Raw genomic sequence first — 24989 nt, forward strand, 5'->3', positions numbered from 1 at the left:
AATTGGCAGCAATGGCTGTAGCAGGAATTGGAGTAGGAATTGCAGCAGGAATTGGAGCAGGAATTGGAGCAGGAATTGGAGCAGGAATTGGCAAGACGTCGTCAGCAACCAGCACACCCGCAGATTCATCAGATTGATCAGATTCCTAGTACAACTTTTCTGTCTACTGTTCGGAATTTTATGCCTGGAAGAAAATATAGAAAACTGGACATTGTGAAATTGTTCAAAGCTTTGCAAGACGACTATGGAAACATATAATATTTACCAGGTATGATGGGAGGTACGTCATACCTGATGACTCACAATCCCAAGGACTTCGAGGTCGTGTTCCGGAACGAAGGAGTGTGGCCGCATCGGCCTGGCAGCGATACTCTTCGCTATCATCGGAAGACTCATAGAAAGGATTTCTTCCAGGGAGTGGAGGGAGCTTTACCCACACAAGGAAAAACCTGGAGCGACTTTCGATCGGCTGTAAATCCTGTCCTAATGCAGCCGAAGAACGTGCGGCTTTACTATAAGAAGATGTCCCAAGTGAACCAGGAGTTTGTGCAACGGTGCGTATGACTGATAATAAATCCCTGTTTACGCTCAAGTATGTTCTCCCCCTTCACAGTATTAAAGCACTCCGTGATATCGATACCCAGGAAGCTCCAGATGATTTCTTAAACGTTATAAATCGGTGGACCCTCGAGTCAGTCTCTGTGGTGGCTCTGGACAAGCAGTTGGGACTGCTCAAAGAGTCGGGCGATAACGACCAGGCTGTGTTACTTTTCAAGTACCTGGACGATTTTTTTGAATTAACATCCGATCTGGAGATGAAGCCCTCCATCTGGCGTTACGTTAAAACACCCAAGCTAATGAAGCTAATGAAGTCCCTAGATGGCGTTCAAGAAATAACTTCAGCGTATGTAGACGAAGCTATAGAGCGTCTAGAGAAAGAGGCCAAGGAGCGTGTTGTCCGCCCTGAGAGCGAGCAGAGTGTACTGGAAAAGCTGCTCAAGATCGACAAAAAGGTGGCGAGGGTTATGGCCATGGACATGCTAATGGCCGGAGTGGATACCGTACGTAGTCTGTTGTTCTCATACTTACCCTTATCTCATACATCCTTTTTTTCCAGACCTCAAGTACCTTTACAGCGGCCTTGCTGTGCCTTGCCAAGAATCCGGAGAAGCAGGCCGTACTCCGAGAAGAGGTGATGAAGGTTCTACACCACAAGGACTCCGAATTCACTGAGGCATCGATGAAGAACGTTCCCTATCTACGTGCCTGCATTAAAGAGTCACAACGGATCTATCCTTTGGTCATCGGCAATGGCCGATTTCTCAATCGGGACAGCGTTTTGAGCGGATACCAAGTGCCAGCTGGTACCTGTGTGTCGATGGTTCCCCTGAGCTTGCTATCAAGCGAGGAGCACTTCCCCAAGGCTGCTGAGTTCCTGCCAGAACGTTGGATTCGTAACGCCACAGACTCCAACGGGCAATGCCCGGCAAATGACTTGAAGCTGAAGAATCCGTTTGTGTTCTTGCCCTTCGGATTTGGACCCCGGATGTGCGTTGGAAAGCGCATCGTGGACATGGAGCTCGAGCTGGGCATCGCTCGACTCATTCGGAACTTTAGCATCGAGTTCAATCATCCCACGGAGAACGCTTTCCGCTCCTCCCTGATCAATTTGCCCAACAGTAAACACATTTCTCATCCTAAATTATCTTTACAACTGGAAAACCTTGAAGGAACTTATTTGCAATATAAAGTAGGTGTTTTTTTGGCCGCACGTCAATCAGAATCAACTTGTTTTGTGCTTTGAGGCATGAGGCAAATCAAGCACACAAAATTTTCATTGTGCAATTTGTGCCAACACGAGAGGCGTCACTTATCTGTGCGGAGGCATTTTCCTTGAGCAACACATTGTGCAATCGAAATCCTGCACACATCACATAAATTCCTTCCATTCGCGAATACAAGACCCATTCCTATTGGCTATGGTTGACCCAACCTCCATCAAGGGAGAGATCCTTGAGATGACTGGAGAGCATGTGGAGCAGCTCCATTCAATGTGGTCCCTCATGTTCGAGCCGAAGACATGCGAGGACTTTCTGCACAAACTCAAGGCGCACGCGGATAATTTCTATACGGATCTGCTGACCGAGCCGCGGGAGAAGCAGGCGGCCATCCTGGATGACATAGCCGCACTCCGAGCCGAGGCCAGCGACCTCACCCAACTCCTCCATGAGACGGTGGACATTGGTCAGAGGCCCGACGATGTGTGTAGTGGCCAGTGAAGCAAACCCAGATTAAATTCCCTAATAATTTCCCAGATATAAAGCAGATTCAAATCACGCGCCAACTTGATTAGTTCGAACACCAAGGCTTAAAAAACAGCTACTTCGAATATGGAGCTTTAATTGCTCGAATGTTCTTTTTCGTCTCTCGAGACCGAATTCCATGGAAGGGTCCCGTTAAAGCTCGTCTATGCCGCTTAAGTCGACAGCGACGGTGAACACGCGGATCAATTCCATTTTTCTTCCAAAACACTTCGGTTGTGCCTGTGCCAATAGTGCCAAACTCTAGTGGAAGTTCACGTGTCCCTGTATTACATAATACATACCAAATTACATAACTGCAAGTCGGCGGAGAATCGACTAAAAAGCAAGATCAAGCTATATTGTGTGGTGAAAGTGCAAAGTGCTACGTAGAAAAAAAAGAGAAAAAAGATTTTAGAGGAAAGCAGGTTTGGTACATTCACTGAATTCCGAATCTATTACAGAATCTCTTGGTCACTGGAGATCTGCCGTGCTTTGGCGCTCTCACGCCTAACCCCCCACGCAACCTCCAGTGTCTTATTTTTGGCCGCTTCGAATTACCAGCGTTTCCGTTGTACGGACGATCTGTATCGACTTTTGAATGCCCTCTAAGCGTATCTTGCGAGATGCAAATCAACATCCTTGATGCGGAATCGACAACGCCTAGGAATTAAAGTGGAAATTTATGTCAGCTAAAATTGTGCAGAAGATGTGAATACAAGATCAGGAATCGGAATTTAGGGTGACCTGTGTCGTGGACAACATGTGATCATCGATTCGTGAGTACGAACATACCCGCGAAATAGCAGGGTATAGCAGCGGTGCAGCGTAATGAAAGGGAGAGCGTGATAGCTCAGACGCCAAGAGCGAGCTTTCGTTCGAAGAGAATTCGGACATATGCGTGCGTATGCACACACATATAAACGTGCATTAATTTGATCATCGACATTCTCTTTGCTTTGTCTTGTTCTTTTCTTTTGCTTGCATTCTTGTGTTTGCACTGCAATTAAATTTGACTTTAAATGTAAAGTCATATAAACATATACAGTTATCTTAAGGAATATCTTTCCTATAGAATAAATTTCTTTATCATATTTCTTAAGTCCTTTCCTAATCAACTCAATGTTAAGCCTTGATTCCCTCTGGCAATGTCGGCCAAAATGTCATTCTTTAACTCTTTACTATTTTTATATAATTAATATTGTTCCACAGCTACCGAAGCAGTTCATTGGGCCCAACGAGCTCGTCAAGGAAAGTGTTTGAATTTGGTAATGATCATTAGTTTCGTATTGAATGGAAATGTTGACCTTCGTGAGTAAAAAGGCTCAGTTTTGCTATGAATTGTATTTTATATTCTTAAGTTAATGAACCTTTTGTTATATATGAATCTTTTGAATCTTGATTAATAGAAATATTTTGATTTAACATGAATTTGGAATAAATAACAACCATTCTGTCTAAGTACATAATGCCAATGATGCATTGAGTGTAATAATGCAGCGGTAGTTACGTTAGGGGCCATGCCAACATCGTTCCACGCATTGCCGAAGGTAGGGAGGGTATAGAGGAACTAGTGATCTCCTACACCTAGGATCACTAAATTAAATACGCGACTACCGGATTCCTTCTTGCCATCTATGCCGACCGGGGATTGATTACATTTGTTTTTTTTTGTTTTGATCAAAGTAGATTCTGTGTCAGTGCACTTAAACTTTTATAATATGGCGAGAACCAGGAAGTATAGGGATAGGAAAGACCCCGACCCCATCCGGCGAGCTGAGCCCAGAGCGCAGTATAGTGCACTAACCCCGATTCCCTTTCCTGCTGAGGCTGCATTGCCAACAAGATTTAACCAGCCCGTAGCCCGTAACAATATAAAATGGCGCCCAACGTGGGGCCGAAGACGAAACGACGTGTTATAATCGGAAAAGTGTAGAAAAGATTCGATTATTTCCAGATGAGGATAATTCCGAACGGTTGGAGTAATCTTCGTGCTTCACGGTTAAGCTCTGTTAATACATCCATTAGCCTGTTAATTAGAAAATTCGGTATATCGTGTAGACGTGTAGTCAGCTTTTGGAATGGAGATTTCAATTCGACTGAGTAGGGATTGGTCTACCAAGAAATGACGGCGTGAACTGTATAGATGTCTGAAGAAAATATTTTAGTAGAATAAAGATGTTAGTGCCGTGTATCTGAGCTGTGGAATTTGCGATTGCAATTCAGGATTTTGTATTGATCGACCCAACCAGACGCACGACCACTTTCAACTTTATAGGCACCTGACTTGTTCGGTACTTGGAATGGCGGGTCTTAGAGAAACTTTGAGTTCCCGACGAGTATCAGACATAGTCTAATAGGAACCTTTAATATCCATTTAATTCAATAATCATAGAGGCAGAAGAGAGGAGTTACACATCGATGTAGAATTGGCATTTGTGGAAAAGACAGAAAATATTTTGCGGATTGGAAAAAAAAAAAAATTAAGAGGAAATATGGCCAGTAAAGATAATAGCTTTGAAACTGCATTAAATCAGCATGGCTATTGTCGCATTTGCCACGATAAACTTGAGAAAGATCAATTGTTTGCCACGACACCGTGTCAACATCAATTTCACCATTCCTTTTTGACCGATTGGCTTAAGAGTTCACCGAGTTGTCCAACCTGTCGCGGACTATGCACTACAGAATTGTTAGTTCGGGGAAATGTTGATTTGGCGACGGAATTAAATAACGCGGACCTTGCAGAGGTAGGAGATTCGAACACTGAAGGAATTCCCCTCGATGCGCCAGGGCCAAGTGGAAGTAGATTTCGAGGTAGAGGCAGAGGCGCTATTCCCAAGTCAAATATAGTAACGAGATCTAAGCAAAGGGAGGGAAATCATACCCCTACAGACCCAACTAGCCAATCGCTGAATTCATCTGACGCCATGGATAAAAGTGTAATTGTTAATTTGGTAAGGTCAATGATGGGCACCCAACAAAAGACGTTGTTGGAGAAACTAACCGCCCATATAGAGACAGCATTGAGCCATCAGCAGAGTTCGTTTCAATTGAGATCGGGACTTGCGGAGCAGGCTTCGAATTATCAGCATGTACCAGAAGACGTTAGGAGTAGAGCAAGCCAAGAGGCAGACTTAAGGAATACTAGCAATCGCTCTTCAGTTTCAATTTCACCAGAAAAGGTAGGACATGTTATTCAACACTGGAAGGTAAAGTTTGACGGTAGTAAGGACGGTCTATCGGCCACAGAATTTATTTACCGGGTACGTTCCTTGACGGCACAGACCCTGGGAAACAATTTCCAGCTGGTTTGCGATCATTTGCACTTATTGTTATCCGCAAAAGCAGGTGATTGGTTCTGGCAGTTCCATCGTAAACATGAAGAGTTCGCGTGGGAGACTTTTTGTCTGGCATTAAGGGATAAATATGACGATGCTGCCACGGATGTCGACATATGGCGTAGAATCGCGAAACGAAAGCAAGGGGAAAATGAACCTTTTGATTCCTATCAGAATAGTATAGAAGAGTTGGTGAATAGACTCGAGCGTAGCCTACCAGAATGCGACCTTGTTAAGCTGTTGATTGACAATTCGAAAAGTACACTTCATCACGAGTTACTACATTTGAATATCACTTCGATAAAGAAATTACTTTTAGAGGTTAAAAAGCACGAACAATTTTATTCGGAACTTCGAAACCCTTCTTGAGGAGCCTGAACCAATAATATCAGCGATCATGCGTAATAAGATGTCCTGCTGGAATTGTGATAAGATAGGGCATAGATGGGATGATTGTGTGGAACCTAGAAGCATATTTTGTTACGGTTGTGGAACCAAGAATGTTTACAAGCCACGTTGCTCTAAGTGCCATCCTTCGGAAAACCGGCTGCGGGATGTGTCAACGAACCCCTGTAGGCACATCCGTACCAAAACATAGCGAAAGCATCAGTCAGACTATAGATGAGCGTTTAGCTAAAACCGCTATGGACTCAGGATTTTTATCGGTTAAACGACCAACTAGATATTTACCCTTACATGTAAGACTGTCAAATTACAAGAAAGCTAGAAATAGGATATCTGGCGATCTTTTTACAATATCAACTACGACAAAATCTAAAAGATCTACCCTTCGATTACGTTAATTTTGGAAAACAGTTGTTAGCACTCGACAATGCTTAATTGCTTCCATATTCAGTACGGGAGATAACCGTCTGTACACACCCATCACGATTGAAGACAAGGTTTACAACGCCTTGTTAGATTCTGGAGCGTCGGTTAGTTGCGTTGGCAACAATGCCGCCCGTGCTCTCCTTAACCATCCGAAATCACGTAAGTGTTCGGGAAGGGTTAAAACAGCCAGCGGAACCAAATGCTCGGTTGAGGGCATTTTCACAGCGACTATTACATATCGTAGTCTCACGGAAAGTATAGATTTTTTCATCATACCAAACTTAACCCAAGAGGTTTACTTAGGAATTGACTTTTTTAGGAAATTTAAACTTGCTGATCGACTCATGAGCGAAAGTGTCTCTGAGTTAGATATAGGTCCCACGGAGGATGAGGAAAGCTCACCCAAGTTACACAAACTTTCTAGTAAAGAGCAGGAGAGACTGCAAGGTGTCGTCGAAATTTTTCCTTCGTACGAACGAGACGGATTGGGCAGAACCAGCATTATTTCGCACTCGATCGACGTAGGGGATGCTAAGGCGATTAAACAAAGACACTGGCCAATCTCCCCTGCGCGCGAAAAACTTATGTTTGCTGAGGTAGATAACATGTTAGCTCTCGATATCATAGAACCTTCTTGCAGTCCTTGGAGTAGTAATTGTGTTCTTGTTCAAAAAGGTGATAAGGTTCGGTTGTGTTTAGACTCTCGCGAGATCAATAAATACACGAGGAAGGATGCTTACCCCTTACCACATATTGACGGGATCTTAAGCCGCTTACCTCCAGCGCAGTATATAACTGGTCTTGATATGAAACATGCTTTCTGGCAAATACCATTGGACGAGCCATCACGACCGTATACTGCGTTTACCGTTCCGAATCGTCCACTGTACCAATATAAGGTCATGCCATTTGGTCTGACAAATGCACCTCAGACCTTATGCCGCTTAATGGACCATGTCATACACCCACATTTACGGAATCGAGTTTTTGTATATCTCGATGACTTGCTTGTTCTATCGGATGACTTTGATTCGCACTTGATTCTTTTGCAAGAAATCGCACTATGCTTAAGAAAAGCGAATATCACTATCAACGTTCGAAAATCTAAGTTCTGCATGAGAGAGATTAAATATCTCGGTTTCATAATTTCCGATGGTCAGATCAAGACTGATTCATTGAAGATTCAGGCAATCAACGACTTCCCAATTCCAACAACGGTAAAGCAGTTACGACGGTTTATCGGTTTATCCGGATGGTATCGACGTTTCGTCGAGAATTATGCCTCCGTGAGCTATCCATAGACCGAGATGCTTAAGAAACAGAATACTTCCTTAATATGGAATGAAACAGCAACCAATGCTTTTGAAGAATGGAAACGAAGATTAACATCAGCTCCAATCCTCAAAACTCCTGATTTTTCTAAGAAATTCATCTTATTGTGTGATGCTAGTTCTTTTGGTCTCGGGTGCGTCCTAGCTCAAGAGAATGAAGAAGGCTTCGAAATGCCAATTGGATACATGTCGGTTAAGTTATCCAAAGCTCAACGGAATTATTCCGTTACAGAACTAGAATGTCTAGCAGTTATTAAGGGAATTAAGAAACTTCGATCTTACATAGAAGGCCAGGAATTCTTAGAAATAACCGACCATGCAGCATTGCAGTGTTTGATGCGTCAAAAGGATTTGTCTGGAAGGCTCGCGCGATGGGCTATACAGTTACAGGGTTTTGATTTTCGCATTGAACACCGGAAGGGTTCACAAAATGTTATTGCTGACACTCTGTCAAGGCAAAATGAATCGTCAGTAGATGAGTTTATAGATCTAGGGCCGATCATCGATTTAGAGTCCGAGCATTTCACTTCGTTGGAATATCTGGATTTAATTGAACGCATTCAGCAGAACCAAGAGAAACTTCCAGATTTAAAAATAACAGATGGCTATGTATACAAACGAACCGAAGCTTCGATTGGAGATTCTGAATCTGACCACCAGTCGTGGAAATTATGGGTACCCTCTGGCCTAGTCAGTAGTGTTATCAAACAAGCCCATGATTCTCCTAGCGCACCACATGGCGGGATGGGTAAAACCGTTGAAAAACTTAAGAGATACCTGTTCTGGCCCAAGATGTTGGTTCAAATCCGAGAGTATGTGAATAATTGTGTCATTTGTAAACAGACCAAAAGTCCCAATATAGTATTACGACCACCATTGGGAAAGCCAATGCAATCAGAGAGACGGTTTCAACGACTCTACATGGATCTGTTAGGTCCATTCCCTCGTTCAAGGCAGGGAATATCGGATTATTAATAATCGTGGATCATTGTACAAAATTCCATTTCCTCTGTCCATTGAAACGATTCACTTCCGGAAAGATTTGCGAGTACTTATAAAATTCCATTTTCTTTACGTTTGGAGTGCCGGAATCCATCTTAACGGAACTAGTGATCTCCTACACCTAGGATCACTAAATTAAATACGCGACTACCGGATTCCTTCTTGCCATCTATGCCGACCGGGGATTGATTACATTTGTTTTTTTTTGTTTTGATCAAAGTAGATTCTGTGTCAGTGCACTTAAATTTTTATAATATGGCGAGAACCAGTTAGTATAGGTATAGGAAAGACCCCGACCCCATCCGGCGAGCTGAGCCCAGAGCGCAGTATAGTGCACTAACCCCGATTCACTTTCCTGCTGAGGCTGCATTGCCAACAAGATTTAACCAGCCCGTAGCCGTTACATTATAGCGAGTATCAGACATAGTCTAATAGGAACCTTTAATATCCATTTAATTCAATAATCATAGAGGCAGAAGAGAGGAGTTACACATCGATGTAGAATTGGCATTTGTTGAAAAGACAGAAAATATTTTGCGGATTGGAAAAAAAAACGAGGTGGAACGTTGTGAGTTGCTGCGGACACCGCAACTCTACAGTTTTACCCGATACTAAGTCAGTATGGCTCTCCTGCGGCAGACGCCGCTAATATTGAACCACACGACAAAGAGTGCGTGCGAGAGAGACAGAAAATCAGTCTGAGCGTGACGTCGGGCGCTGCGTAGCCACTGAAAATTGATTTCTTGCTTTTCGCTACAAAAATGATCCGATCTGATCCAGATTCAGCAATCTGATAGATATGGTCATTATCTACGATTCTGCGTTTTTAGTTTTCTCGAAAGTGCAATATTGTGGATGCAACAGATTTTCGTCTTTTGTGGGGGCGGAAGGGGGTGGGGCGAAATTCTGAGATATTCGTTTTATAGTGAGATCTAACAGAAGTGCGGATACCAAATTTGGTTACTCTAGCCTTAATAGTCTCTGAGATTTGTGGATGCCCCAGATTTTCGTCTTTTGCGGGGGCGGAAGGGGGTGTGGCGAAATTTGGACACGAAACGGTCAAGGTCCGATATCACAGGAGTGTGGATACCAAATTTGGTTGCTCTGGCTCTTATAGGTTCTGAGATCCTTGAACTCATATTTTGCAATTGACAAAACCGACCATGAAACCTGTGTGTTAGAGAGAGACAGAGCGAGAAAGAATGAAATTGTTTTCTTGATTCTGGCTATAATCATTATACGATCTGGTTCAGATTTTGCACTGTAGAAGATATGGTCATCCTCACCGGTTCTGCGTTTTTGGTTTTATCGTATCTTTAAAAATGTGGATGCCACAGATTTTCGTCCTTTGTGGGGGCGGAAGTGGGCGGGGCGAAGTTTTGAAATATTTTTGTAGCAGTGACATATCACAGAAGTCTGGATACAAAACATCGTTGCTCTATCTCTTATAGTCTTTGAGCACTAGGTGCTGAAGGGGACGGACGGACGGACGGACGGACGGACGGGCAGACGGACAGACAGACAGGGCTCAATCGACTCGGCTATTGATGCTGATCAAGAATATATATACTTTATGGGGTCGGAAACGATTCCTTCTGGACGTTACACACATCCACTTTTACCACAAATCTAATATACCCCAATACTCATTTTGAGTATCGGGTATAAAAATTAAGAGGAAATATGGCCGGTAAAGATAATAGCTTTGAAGCTGCATTTAATCAGCTTGGCTATTGTCGCATTTGCCACGATAAACTTGAGAAAGATCAATTGTTTGCCACGACACCGTGTCAACATCAATTTCACCATTCCTGTTTGACCGATTGGCTTAAGAGTTCACCGAGTTGTCCAACCTGTCACGGACTATGCACTACAGAATTGTTAGTTCGGGGAAATGTTGATTTGGCGACGGAATAAAATAACGCGGACCTTGCAGAGGTAGGAGATTCGAACACCTTGAGGAGCCTGAACCAATAATATCAGCGATCATGCGTAATAAGATGTCCTGCTGGAATTGTGATAAGATAGGGCATAGATGGGATGATTGTATGGAACCTAGAAGCATATTTTGTTACGGTTGTGGAACCAAGAATGTTTACAAGCCACGTTGCTCTAAGTGCCATCCTTCGGAAAACCGGCTGCGGGATGTGTCAACGAACTCCCTGTAGGCACATCCGTACCAAAACATAGCGAAAGCATCAGTCAGACTATAGATGAGGGTTTAGCTAAAACCGCTATGGACTCAGGATTTTTATCGGATAAACGACCAGCTAGATATTTACCCTTACATGTAAGACTGTCAAATTACAAGAAAGCTAGAAATAGGATATTTGGCGATCTTTGTACCATATCAACTACGACAAAATCTAAAAGATCTCCCCTGCGATTACGCAAATTTTGGAAAACAGTTGTTAGCACTCGACAATGCTTAATTGTTTCCATATTCAGTACGGGAGATAACCGTCTGTACACACCCATCACGATTGAAGACAAGGTTTACAATGCCTTGTTAGATTCTGGAGCGTCGGTTAGTTGCGTTGGCAACAATGCCGCCCGTGCTCTCCTTAACCATCCGAAATCACGTAAGTGTTCGGGAAGGGTTAAAACAGCCAGCGGAACCAAATGCTCGGTTGAGGGCATTTTCACAGCGACTATTACATATTGTAGTCTCACGGAAAGTATAGATTTTTTTATCATACCAAACTTAACCCAAGAGGTTTACTTAGGAATTGACGTTTTTAGGAAATTTAAACTTGCTGATCGACTCATGAGCGAAAGTGTCTCTGAGTTAGATATAGGTCCCACGGAGGATGAGGAAAGCTCACACAAGTTACACAAACTTTCTAGTAAAGAGCAGGAGAGACTGCAAGGTGTCGTCGAAATTTTTCCTTCGTATGAACGAGACGGATTGGGCAGAACCAGCATTATTTCGCACTCGATCGACGTAGGTGATGCTAAGGCGATTAAACAAAGACACTGGCCAATCTCCCCTGCGCGCGAAAAACTTATGTTTGCTGAGGTAGATAACATGTTAGCTCTCGATATCATAGAACCTTCTTGCAGTCCTTGGAGTAGTAATTGTGTTCTTGTTCAAAAAGGTGATAAGGTTCGGTTGTGTTTAGACTCTCGCGAGATCAATAAATACACGAGGAAGGATGCTTACCCCTTACCACCTTACCCCTTATTGACGGGATCTTAAGCCGCTTACCTCCAGCGCGGTATATAACTGGTCTTGATATGAAACATGCTTTCTGGCAAATACCATTGGACGAGCCATCACGACCGTATACTGCGTTTACCGTTCCGAATCGTCCACTGTACCAATATCAGGTCATGCCATTTGGTCTGACAAATGCACCTCAGACCTTATGCCGCTTAATGGACCATGTCATACCCCCACATTTACGGAATCGAGTTTTTGTATATCTCGATGACTTGCTTGTTCAATCGGATGACTTTGATTCGCACATGATTCTTTTGCAAGAAATCGCACTATGCTTAAGAAACGCGAATATCACTATCAACGTTCGAAAAATCTAAGTTCTGCATGAGAGAGATTAAATATCTCGGTTTCATAATTTCCGAAGGTCAGATCAAGACTGATTCATTGAAGATTCAGGCAATCAACGACTTCCCAATTCCAACAACGGTAAAGCAGTTACGACGGTTTATCGGTTTATCCGGATGGTATCGACGTTTCGTCGAGAACTATGCCTCCGTGAGCTATCCATAGACCGAGATGCTTAAGAAACAGAATACTTCCTTAATATGGAATGAAACCGCAACCAATGCTTTTGAAGAATTGAAACGAAGACTAACATCAGCTCCAATCCTCAGAACTCCTGATTTTTCTAAGAAATTCATCTTATTGTGTGATGTTAGTTCTTTTGGTCTCGGGTGCGTCCTAGCTCAAGAGAATGAAGAAGGCTTCGAATTGCCAATTGGATACATGTCGGTTAAGTTATCCAAAGCTCAACGGAATTATTCCGTTACAGAACTAGAATGTCTAGCAGTTATTAAGGGAATTAAGAAATTTCGAGCTTACATAGAAGGCCAGGAATTCTTAGTAATAACCGACCATGCAGCATTGCAGTGGTTGATGCGACAAAAGGATTTGTCTGGAAGGCTCGCGCGATGGGCTATACAGTTACAGGGTTTTGATTTTCGCATTGAACACCGGAAGTGTTCACAAAATGTTATTGCTGACACTCTGTCAAGGCAAAATGAATCGTCAGTAGATGAGTTTATAGATCTAGGGCCGATCATCGATTTAGAGTCCGAGCATTTCACTTCGTTGGAATATCTTGATTTAATTGAACGCATTCAGCAGAACCAAGAGAAACTTCCAGATTTAAAAATAACAGATGGCTATGTATACAAACGCGCCGAAGCTTCGATTGGAGATTCTGAATCTGACCACCAGTCGTGGAAATTATGGGTACCCTCTGGCCTAGTCAGTAGTGTTATCAAACAAGCCCATGATTCTCCTAGCGCACCACATGGCGGGATGGGTAAAACCGTTGAAAAACTTAAGAGATACCTGTTCTGGCCCAAGATGTTGGTTCAAATCCGAGAGTATGTGAATAATTGTGTCATTTGTAAACAGACCAAAAGTCCCAATATAGTATTACGACCACCATTGGGAAAGCCAATGCAATCAGAGAGACCGTTTCAACGACTCTACATGGATCTGTTAGGTCCATACCCTCGTTCAAGGCAGGGAATATCGGATTATTAATAATCGTGGATCATTGTACAAAATTCCGTTTCCTCTGTCCATTGAAACGATTCACTTCCGGAAAGATTTGCGAGTACCTAGAGAATTCCATTTTCTTTACGTTTGGAGTGCCGGAATCCATCTTAACGGACAATGGTTCTCAATTTCGATCAGGATTCTTTGAGGCTTTTCTAACTCGATTTTCAATTAAACATATTTGTACCGCTTTTTATTCGCCTCAAGCGAATGCAAGCGAGCGCTTAAACCGATCGGTTTTGGCGGCGATCCGTGCGTACGTGGGGAAAGATCACACCACCTGGGATCAACGACCAGTCTACATAAAACCACCGGATATTCTCCTTACTTCCTTACGTTTGGGCAAAACATGATTTTGAATGGCAAGGATTACGAATTGCTCAGGAAACTTAACTTGCTATCAGATGATTCTAGAGTTAATTGCCCCGATGCTCTGCAGTTGGCAAGGTATGCAACAAAGGTCAACAATGCAAAGGATCATGCAACCAACGCGAGGGTATACAATTTGAGGAGTAGAAACATACAATTCAACGTCGGAGATCAGGTTTACGTTCGGAATTTCTCCCAAAGCAACGCGTCTAAACAATTCAGCCATAAATTAGCGCAGGTGTTTGTGACAGCAACAGTAACGAAAAAGCTAAGTCCTGTTTATTACGAATTATCGAACGAGAAAGGAAAGAAAATGGGAGTATACCACGTAAAGGATATTCAATACTGCTAATTCACTGTCCTTCTTTTCTTTTCGATTACGATCCCTGTCGATCACTCCGGGACATAATCTGGTGGTGGAGAGTGTAGTGGCCAGTGAAGCAAACCCAGATTAAATTCCCTAATAATTTCCCAGATATAAAGCAGATTCAAATCACGCGCCAACTTGATTAGTTCGAACACCAAGGCTTTAAAAACAGCTACTTCGAATATGGAGCTTTAATTGCTCGAATGTTCTTTTTCGTCTCTCGAGACCGAATTCCATGGAAGGGTCCCGTTAAAGCTCGTCTATGCCGCTTAAGCCGACAGCGACGGTGAACACGCGGATCAATTCCATTTTTCTCCCAAAACACTTCGGTTGTGCCTGTGCCAATAGTGCCAAACTCTAGTGGAAGTTCACGTGTCCCTGTATTACATAATACATACCAAATTACATAACTGCAAGTCGGCGGAGAATCGACTAAAAAGCAAGATCAAGCTATATTGTGTGGTGAAAGTGCAAAGTGCTACGTAGAGAAAAAGAAGGTGATTTTAGAGGAAAGCAGGTTTGGTACATTCACTGAATTCCGAATCTATTACAGAATCTCTTGGTCACTGGAGGTCTGCCGTGCTTTGGCGCTCTCACGCCTAACCCCCTCACGCAACCTCCAGTGTCTTATTTTTGGCCGCTTCAAATTACCAGAGTTTCCGTTGTACGGACGATCTGTATCGACTTTTGAATGCCCTCTAAGCGTATCTTGCGAAATGCAACTCAACATCCTTGATGCGGAATCGACAACGCCTAGGAATTAAAATGGAAATTTATGTCAGCTAAAATTGTGCAGAAGATGTGAATACAAGATCAGGAATCGGAATTTAGGGTGACCTGTGTCGTGGACAACATGTGATCATCGATTCGTGAGTACGAACATACCCGCGAAATAGCAGGGTATAGCAGCGGTGCAGCGTAATGAAAGGGAGAGCGTGATAGCTCACACGCCAAGAGCGAGCTTTCGTTCGAAGAGAATTCGGACATATGCGTGCGTATGCACACACATATAAACGTGCATTAATTTGATCATCGACATTCTCATTGCTTTGTCTTGTTCTTTTCTTTTGCTTGCATTCTTGTGTTTGCACTGCAATTAAATTTGACTTTAAATGTAAAGTCATATAAACATATACAGTTATCTTAAGGAATATCTTTCCTATAGAATAAATTTCTTTATCATATTTCTTAAGTCCTTTCCTAATCAACTCAATGTTAAGCCTTGATTCACTCTGGCAATGTCGGCCAAAATGTCATTCTTTAATTCTTTACTAATTTTATATAATTAATATTGTTCCACAGCTACCGAAGCAGTTCATTGGGCCCAATGAGCTCGTCAAGGAAAGTGTTTGAATTTGGTAATGATCATTAGTTTCGTATTGAATGGAAATGTTGACCTTCGTGAGTAAAAAGGATCAGTTTTGCTATGAATTGTATTTTATATTCTTAAGTTAATGAACCTTTTGTTATATATGAATCTTTTGAATCTTGATTAATAGAACTATTTTGAATTAACATGAATTTGGAATAAATAACAACCATTCTGTCTAAGTACATAATGCCAATGATGCATTGAGTGTAATAATGCAGCGGTAGTTACGTTAGGGGCCATGCCAACATCGTTCCACGCATTGCCGAAGGTAGGGAGGGTATAGAGGAACTAGTGACCTCCTACAACTAGTATCACTAAATTAAATACGCGACTACCGGATTCCTTCTTGCCATCTATGCCGACCGGGTATTGATTACATTTGTTTTTTTTTGTTTTGATCAAAGTAGATTCTGTGTCAGTGCACTTAAATTTTTATAATATCGCGAGAACCAGGAAGTATAGGGATAGGAAAGACTCCGACCCCATCCGGCGAGCTGAGCCCAGAGCGCAGTATAGTGCACTAACCCGATTCCCTTTCCTGCTGAGGCTGCATTGCCAACAAGATTTAACCAGCCCGTAGCCGTAACTTTAGCTGGATGATCTGAAGAGCTTCTACACGTGCAACAAGGAGATTTTCGATCTGAACGCATGCAGGCTCTATAGGCAAAGGCCAACGAGCCGAATCGTTTCAACAATCGTGGCGGCCAGTTCCTTAAAGAGGAAAAGGAACGCAAGGCCATCACCTCGAAGCTGCCCAAGATTGAGCAGCAGATCACTGAACTGGTGCACGCCTATGAGGTGCAATCGCATGGCCCGTTTCTGGTTTATGGCGAGAACATACTGGAGCTGATGGCTGGCGAATGGGAGAACTATCGGCAGACCAAGCAGAGCTCGGCCCGCAAGAAGGCCCCGCCCACCACGAGGACGGGCAGCAGCAGCAAATTGATGATGCCACCGCCGACTGCCGGTTCAACGGCCCCTCGCACGCCCCGAACTTTGAAGAACATGTCCTCAATGTCGACCTCGACAATGTCGTTGCGCAAGACCCCAACAATCCAGCTGATCACTCCCAACATGACCAAGAGCACTGGGAATCTGCACAAGCGACTGAATCCATCAGCAGCCGCCAGCTCTTCGGGGTATCGGACTCCCAACGCCAAGCGCAGCCTCATGAGCTCTCTGAATTCGATACGCCCGTCGCCGTCTACCGCACAGCGGCTGGCCAACAGCCAGCTGAAGGCGTCCAAGTCGCCACTAAAGCGGGTCCGCGTCCTGGACAACACATTGCGTCGCAGCGGGGGATTGGGCAGACGCAGCATTAGCACACGCTCGAACAAGAAGCCACGCACAAAATCAGCGGTGCCGGATACAAGATCGCCCAGCGATTCCGAGTATATGACCGATGAGAGCACTGAAAATGACCGCGAAGCCGGGATCTCCTATGAAGAATTGGTGCCCACGAGTCGCTCCTCAGTGCTGCCCGTTGGCGGGGCTCAGCATCAGCGCAGAATTCGCCATGTCCTCGTAAACCCCAATTCGGTGGCGTCGGCCGCCAACACACCGTCAAAGCAGGCGGTCAATCAGGAGGAGAGGCCTCGATTTGGCAATCAATTGAAGCTCCCATCGCCACGTGAAAGTCGCATGTGGCCGAATCCACGATGAGATTATTGGAATTTTTATTTGCGTTTTATGTTTGATTTCATTTTTTGTACCTTTATCTGTTTATCTCTGTTTCATTTATTTTCGATGTTGGCCCAATAAAAATTAAATTACCTTCAAGAAGGACAACCGAACCAAAAAAAAAATAACAAGATATAAAAAAGCGCTAAAGATTAGCATGTTTATATAATAATCAGGAACATAGTCGATCAAATAGCAGTCTATATTAAAAAAATATGGCAAATGTTTACAATTATTTCCGTTTGGCATTCGCACGCTCCCGCGAACGTGTTTTGGCACTCTCTCTCTCTCTTGTTCTGGTTGTGCTCTGTTATCGGTCAGCTCTTTTTGCAACAAGCTCTCGCAGGCCTTTCAAATAGCTAGCTAATGAAATGATTTAGCAGTATAGCTCTGGCAGTGAATGAATTAAGTTCCTAACAAGCAAAATGTTGAAAGTGCGCAGCGGTCTATCTATAATTCAGGCGCAAAAAGCAGCCCTCTCTGTCAGCAGTCCGCTTGTAAATATATAGTATACATATAGATCCGATATCACAGTGATATACGTTTTTAAATCTCTTGTAGCGTTGGCAGACCACAGAAGCTGTAGCAGAGCCCAGAAATGATGCAGAGTGGCTACAAGCTCGTCCCTTTGATCAGATTCCTAGTACAACTTTTCTGTCTACTGTTCGGAATTTTATGCCTGGAGGAAAATATAGCAAACTGGACATTGTGAAATTGTTCAAAGCTTTGCAATACGACTATGGAAACATATTATATTTACCAGGTATGATGGGAGGTACGTCATACCTGATGACTCACAATCCCAAGGACTTTGAGGTCGTGTTCCGGAACGAAGGAGTGTGGCCGCATCGGCCTGGCAGCTATACTCTTCGCTATCATCGGAAGACTCATAGAAAGGATTTCTTCCAGGGAGTGGAGGGAGCTTTACCCACACAAGGAAAAACCTGGAGCGACTTTCGATCGGCTGTAAATCCTGTCCTAATGCAGCCGAAGAACGTGCGGCTTTACTATAAGAAGATGTCCCAAGTGAACCAGGAGTTTGTGCAACGGTGCGTATGACTGATAATAAATCCCTGTTTACGCTCAAGTATGTTCTCCCCCCTTCACAGTATTGATATCGATACCCAGGAAGCTCCAGATGATTTCTTAAACGTTATAAATCGGTGGACCCTCGAGTCAGTCTCTGTGGTGGCTCTGGACAAGCAGTTGGGACTGCTCAAAGAGTCGGGCGATAACGACCAGGCTGTGTTACTTTTCAAGTACCTGGACGATTTTTTTGAATTAACAGCCGATCTGGAGATGAAGCCCTCCATCTGGCGTTACGTTAAAACACCCAAGCCAATGAAGCTAATGAAGTCCCTAGATGGCGTTCAAGAAATAACTTCAGCGTATGTAGACGAAGCTATAGAGCGTCTAGAGAAAGAGGCCAAGGAGGGTGTTGTCCGCCCTGAGAGCGAGCAGAGTGTACTGGAAAAGCTGCTCAAGATCGACAAAAAGGTGGCGACGGTTATGGCCATGGACATGCTAATGGCCGGAGTGGATACCGTACGTAGTCTGTTGTTCTCATACTTACCCTTATCTCATACATCCTTTTTTTCCATACCTCAAGTACCTTTACAGCGGCCTTGCTGTGCCTTGCCAAGAATCCGGAGAAGCAGGCCGTACTCCGAGAAGAGGTGATGAAGGTTCTACCCGAGAAGGACTCCGAATTCACTGAGGCATCGATGAAGAACGTTCCCTATCTACGTGCCTGCATCAAAGAGTCACAACGGATCTATTCTTTGGTCATCGGCAATGGCCGATTTCTCAATCGGGACAGCGTTTTGAGCGGATACCAAGTGCTAGCTGGTACCTGTGTGTCGATGGTTCCCCTGAGCTTGCTATCAAGCGAGGAGCACTTCCCCAAGGCTGCTGAGTTCCTGCCAGAACGTTGGATTCGTAACGCCACAGACTCCAACGGGCAATGCCCGGCAAATGACTTGAAGCTGAAGAATCCGTTTGTGTTCTTGCCCTTCGGATTTGGACCCCGGATGTGCGTTGGAAAGCGCATCGTGGACATGGAGCTCGTGCTGGGCATCGCTCGACTCATTCGGAACTTTAGCATCGAGTTCAATCATCCCACGGAGAACGCTTTCCGCTCCTCCCTGATCAATTTGCCCAACAGTAAACACATTTCTCATCCTAAATTATCTTTACAACTGGAAAACCTTGAAGGAACTTATTTGCAATATAAAGTAGGTGTTTTTTTTGGCCGCACGTCAATCAGAATCAACTTGTTTTGTGCTTTGAGGCATGAGGCAAATCAAGCACAAAATTTTCATTGTGCAATTTGTGCCAACACGAGAGGCGTCACTTATCTGTGCGGAGGCATTTTCCTTGAGCAACACATTGTGCAATCGAAATCCTGCACACATCACATAAATTCCTTCCATTCGCGAATACAAGACCCATTCCTATTGGCTATGGTTGACCCAACCTCCATCAAGGGAGAGATCCTTGAGATGACTGGCGAGCATGTGGAGCAGCTCCATTCAATGTGGTCCATCATGTTCGAGCCGAAGACATGCGAGGACTTTCTGCACAAACTCAAGGCGCACGCGGATAATTTCTATACGGAACTGCTGACCGAGTCGCGGGAGAAGCAGGCGGCCATCCTGGATGACATAGCCGCACTCCGAGCCGAGGCCAGCGACCTCACCCGACTCCTCCATGAGACGGTGGACATTGGTCTGAGGCCCGACGATGTGCCGCTGATCACATTGCAGCTGAAGCTGGACAAAAGCATTGAGCATCTGCGCGAGGAGCTCTCGAAACGTCGGCGGAGATCGGGGAGCTGCTGACCCAGCAGGAGCAGCTCTGCGAAGAGCTGGGCGCACTGCCGCTCCCTCTACTGGCGGACCCGCTGCCCCTGCCCGATGAGATGGACGGCTTTCGCGACCATCTCGACAACCTGCGCTCTCAGCGCGCAGTGCGCCAGACGGAGCTGGACCAGCTGCGCAAGGCCATCAAGCATGACATGAAGATGCTTGAGCTGATGCCCCAGACCGATGCAGAGGATCGCCTACTGAACGATCTGAGCCACAATCTAACACCAGAGACACTAGAGCGGCTGCGGCAGATGCGCAACAGTTATGCCGAGCAGATCCAGGAGCTGCGCTCCAAAATCCATGACATGCGCGAGAAGATCTACGTGCTGTGGGATCGCCTCCAGGAGACGGACGAGAGCACCATGCGACGAGTGCGCGAGTGCACCGAGAATACGCAGCGCACCTATGACATCCTCCATTCAGAGCTGCAGCGCTGCCAGGCACTGCGCAGCCAGAACCTCAAGCAAGTGGTGGGATCTAACGCTCAAGAGCCAGCAGGAGCGCAAGCGTTTCTCCAACTACTACAATAAGTATTAGCACGAAGACCTGTTGGAGCTGCACGAGCTGGAGCTGGATGATCTGAAGAGCTTCTACACGTGCAACAAGGAGATTTTCGATCTGTACGAGAGCCGTGCAGAACTTTGGTCCGCATGCAGGCTCTAGAGGCAAAGGCCAACGAGCCGAATCGTTTCAACAATCGTGGCGGCCAGTTCCTTAAAGAGGAAAAGGAACGCAAGGCCATCACCTCGAAGCTGCCCAAGATTGAGCAGCAGATCACTGAACTGGTGCACGCCTATGAGGTGCAATCGCATGGCCCGTTTCTCGTTTATGGCGAGAACATACTGTAGCTGATGGCTGGCGAATGGGAGAACTATCGGCAGGCCAAGCAGAGCTCGGCCCGCAAGAAGGCACCGCCCACCACGAGGACGGGCAGCAGCAGCAAATTGATGATGCCACCGCCGACTGCCGGTTCAACGGCCCCTCGCACGCCCCGAACTTTGAAGAACATGTCCTCAATGTCGACCTCGACAATGTCGTTGCGCAAGACCCCAACAATCCAGCTGATCACTCCCAATATGACCAAGAGCACTGGTAATCTGCACAAGCGACTGAATCCATCAGCAGCCGCCAGCTCTTCGGGGTATCGGACTCCCAACGCCAAGCGCAGCCTCATGAGCTCTCTGAATTCGATACGCCCGTCGCCGTCTACCGCACAGCGGCTGGCCAACAGCCAGCTGAAGGCGTCCAAGTCGCCACTAAAGCGGGTCCGCGTCCTGGACAACACATTGCGTCGCAGCGGGGGATTGGGCAGACGCAGCATTGGCACACGCTCGAACAAGAAGCCACGCACAAAATCAGCGGTGCCGGATGCAAGATCGCCCAGCGATTCCGAGTATATGACCGATGAGACCACTGAAAATGACCGCGAAGCCGGGATCTCCTATGAAGAATTGGTGCCCACGAGTCGCTCCTCAGTGCTGCCCGTTGGCGGGGCTCAGCATCAGCGCAGAATTCGCCATGTCCTCGTAAACCACAATTCGGTGTCGTCGGCCGCCAACACACCGTCAAAGCAGGCGGTCAATCAGGAGGAGAGGCCTCGATTTGGCAATCAATTGAAGCTCCCATCGCCACGTGAAAGTCGCATGTGGCCGAATCCACGATGAGATTATTGGAATTTTTATTTGCGTTTTATGTTTGATTTCATTTTTTGTACCTTTATCTGTTTATCTCTGTTTCATTTATTTTCGATGTTGGCCCAATAAAAATTAAATTACCTTCAAGAAGGACAACCGAACCAAAAAAAAAATTACAAGATATAAAAAAGCGCTAAAGATTAGCATGTTTATATTATAATCAGGCCCAAAACTTTCGGCAGTCTACCGACCATTCCATGCCCAATAAATTAGATTTTGCCAAAAAATCTGATGCCATAATTATGGCGATTTATTTGTTTCATTTCATTGAGAGTCAGATCAATCATAATATACTGTATATACTATACAAATTGCAGTCTATATTAAAAAAATATGTCAAATGTTTACAATTATTTCCGTTTGGCATTCGCACGCTCCCGCGAACGTGTTTTGGCACTCTCTCTCTCTCTTGTTCTGTTTGTGCTCTGTTATCGGTCAGCTCTTTTTGCAACAAGCTCTCGCAGGCCTTTCAAATAGCTAGCTAATGGAATGATTTAGCAGTATAGCTCTGGCAGTGAATGAATTAAGTTCCCTTAATGTTGAAAGTGCTCAGCGGTCTATCTATAATTCAGGCGCAAAAAGCAGCCCTCTCTGTCAGCAGTCCGCTGGTAAATATATAGTATACATATAGATCCGATATCACAGTGATATACGTTTTTAAATCTCTTGTAGCGTTGGCAGACCACAGAAGCTGTAGCAGAGCCCAGAAATGATGCAGAGTGGCTACAAGCTCGTCCCTTTGATCAGATTCCTAGTACAACTTTTCTGTCTACTGTTCGGAATTTTATGCCTGGAGGAAAATATAGCAAACTGGACATTGTGAAATTGTTCAAAGCTTTGCAAGACGACTATGGAAACATATTATATTTACCAGGTATGATGGGAGGTACGTCATACCTGATGACTCACAATCCCAAGGACTTTGAGGTCGTGTTCCGGAACGAAGGAGTGTGGCCGCATCGGCCTGGCAGCGATACTCTTCGCTATCATCGGAAGACTCATAGAAAGGATTTCTTCCAGGGAGTGGAGGGAGCTTTACCCACACAAGGAAAACCTGGAGCGACTTTCGATCGGCTGTAAATCCTGTCCTAATGCAGCCGAAGAACGTGCGGCTTTACTATAAGAAGATGTCCCAAGTGAACCAGGAGTTTGTGCAACGGTGCGTATGACTGATAATAAATCCCTGTTTACGCTCAAGTATGTTCTCCCCCCTTCACAGTATTAAAGCACTCCGTGATATCGATACCCAGGAAGCTCCAGATGATTTCTTAAACGTTATAAATCGGTGGACCCTCGAGTCAGTCTCTGTGGTGGCTCTGGACAAGCAGTTGGGACTGCTCAAAGAGTCGGGCGATAACGACCAGGCTGTGTTACTTTTCAAGTACCTGGACGATTTTTTTGAATTAACAGCCGATCTGGAGATGAAGCCCTCCATCTGGCGTTACGTTATAACACCCAAGCTAATAAAGCTAATGAAGTCCCTAGATGGCGTTCAAGAAATAACTTCAGCGTATGTAGACGAAGCTATAGAGCGTCTAGAGAAAGAGGCCAAGGAGGGTGTTGTCCGCCCTGAGAGCGAGCAGAGTGTACTGGAAAAGCTGCTCAAGATCGACAAAAAGGTAGCGACGGTTATGGGCATGGACATGCTAATGGCCGGAGTGGATACCGTACGTAGTCTGTTGTTCTCATACTTACCCTTATCTCATACATCCTTTTTTTCCATACCTCAAGTACCTTTACAGCGGCCTTGCTGTGCCTTGCCAAGAATCCGGAGAAGCAGGCCGTACTCCGAGAAGAGGTGATGAAGGTTCTACCCGAGAAGGACTCCGAATTCACTGAGGCATCGATGAAAAATGTTCCCTATCTACGTGCCTGCATCAAAGAGTCACAACGGATCTATCCTTTGGTCATCGGCAATGGCCGATTTCTCAATCGGGACAGCGTTTTGAGCGGATACCAAGTGCCAGCTGGTACCTGTGTGTCGATGGTTCCCCTGAGCTTGCTATCAAGCGAGGAGCACTTCCCCAAGGCTGCTGAGTTCCTGCCAGAACGTTGGATTCGTAACGCCACAGACTCCAACGGCAATGCCCGGCAAATGACTTGAAGCTGAAGAATCCGTTTGTGTTCTTGCCCTTCGGATTTGGACCCCGGATGTGCGTTGGAAAGCGCATCGTGGACATGGAGCTCGAGCTGGGCATCGCTCGACTCATTCGGAACTTTAGCATCGAGTTCAATCATCCCACGGAGAACGCTTTCCGCTCCTCCCTGATCAATTTGCCCAACAGTAAACACATTTCTCATCCTAAATTTTCTTTACAACTGGAAAACCTTGAAGGAACTTATTTGCAATATAAAGTAGGTGTTTTTTTGGCCGCACGTCAATCAGAATCAACTTGTTTTGTGCTTTGAGGCATGAGGCAAATCAAGCACACAAAATTTTCATTGTGCAATTTGTGCCAACACGAGAGGCGTCACTTATCTGTGCGGAGGCATTTTCCTTGAGCAACACATTGTGCAATCGAAATCCTGCACACATCACATAAATTCCTTCCATTCGCGAATACAAGACCCATTCCTATTGGCTATGGTTGACCCAACCTCCATCAAGGGAGAGATCCTTGAGATGACTGGCGAGCATGTGGAGCAGCTCCATTCAATGTGGTCCATCATGTTCGAGCCGAAGACATGCGAGACTTTCTGCACAAACTCAAGGCGCACGCGTATAATTTCTATACGGATCTGCTGACCGAGTCGCGGGAGAAGCAGGCGGCCATCCTGGATGACATAGCCGCACTCCGAGCCGAGGCCAGCGACCTCACCCGACTCCTCCATGAGACGGTGGACATTGTCAGAGGCCCGACGATGTGCCACTGATCACATTGCAGCTGAAGCTGGACAAAAGCATTGAGCATCTGCGCGAGGAGGTCTCGAAACGTCGGGCGGAGATCGGGGAGCTGCTGCTCCAGCAGAAGCAGCTCTGCGAAGAGCTGGCGCACTGCCGCTCCTCTACTGGCGGACCCGCTGCCCTGCCCGATGAGATGGACGGCTTTCGCGACCATCTCGACAACCTGCGCTCTCAGCG

General features: G+C 45.2%; 2 protein-coding genes and 1 pseudogene across 2 annotated transcripts; all 3 read left to right on the plus strand.

The window, feature by feature from the left end:
- Positions 1-239: 239 nt before the first annotated feature.
- Positions 240-4586, plus strand: LOC117194660 (probable cytochrome P450 12a5, mitochondrial). Its single transcript, XM_033399173.1, has 4 exons — positions 240-554; positions 614-1061; positions 1118-1743; positions 4553-4586. Exons 1-4 carry the CDS (start codon positions 271-273, stop codon positions 4584-4586), a joined length of 1392 nt encoding a protein of 463 aa, XP_033255064.1. The 5' UTR covers positions 240-270.
- Positions 4587-17723: 13137 nt separating this feature from the next.
- LOC117194661 (probable cytochrome P450 12a5, mitochondrial) lies at positions 17724-22234 on the plus strand. Its single transcript, XM_033399174.1, has 5 exons — positions 17724-17843; positions 17908-18395; positions 18456-18891; positions 18948-19573; positions 22225-22234. Exons 1-5 carry the CDS (start codon positions 17772-17774, stop codon positions 22232-22234), a joined length of 1632 nt encoding a protein of 543 aa, XP_033255065.1. The 5' UTR covers positions 17724-17771.
- Positions 22235-22410: 176 nt separating this feature from the next.
- LOC117194662 lies at positions 22411-24202 on the plus strand (annotated as a pseudogene).
- Positions 24203-24989: the final 787 nt, after the last annotated feature.

Source organism: Drosophila miranda (genome assembly GCF_003369915.1).
Source record: "Drosophila miranda strain MSH22 chromosome Y unlocalized genomic scaffold, D.miranda_PacBio2.1 Contig_Y3_pilon, whole genome shotgun sequence".
Classification (NCBI taxonomy): Eukaryota; Metazoa; Arthropoda; class Insecta; order Diptera; family Drosophilidae; genus Drosophila; species Drosophila miranda.

What these genes read in the sequence shown, in the direction of transcription:
- LOC117194660 (XM_033399173.1), top strand. Translation starts at nt 271, where the DNA reads ATGATGGGAGGTACGTCATACCTGATGACTCACAATCCCAAGGACTTC. An exon ending in AACCAGGAGTTTGTGCAACG is followed by an intron (nt 555 to 613) that starts GTGCGTATGACT and finishes CCCCCTTCACAG; the next exon opens with TATTAAAGCACTCCGTGATA. An exon ending in CTTGAAGGAACTTATTTGCA is followed by an intron (nt 1,744 to 4,552) that starts ATATAAAGTAGG and finishes CGACCCAACCAG; the next exon opens with ACGCACGACCACTTTCAACT.
- LOC117194661 (XM_033399174.1), top strand. Translation starts at nt 17,772, where the DNA reads ATGTTGAAAGTGCGCAGCGGTCTATCTATAATTCAGGCGCAAAAAGCA. An exon ending in AACCAGGAGTTTGTGCAACG is followed by an intron (nt 18,396 to 18,455) that starts GTGCGTATGACT and finishes CCCCCTTCACAG; the next exon opens with TATTGATATCGATACCCAGG. An exon ending in TAATGGCCGGAGTGGATACC is followed by an intron (nt 18,892 to 18,947) that starts GTACGTAGTCTG and finishes CTTTTTTTCCAT; the next exon opens with ACCTCAAGTACCTTTACAGC.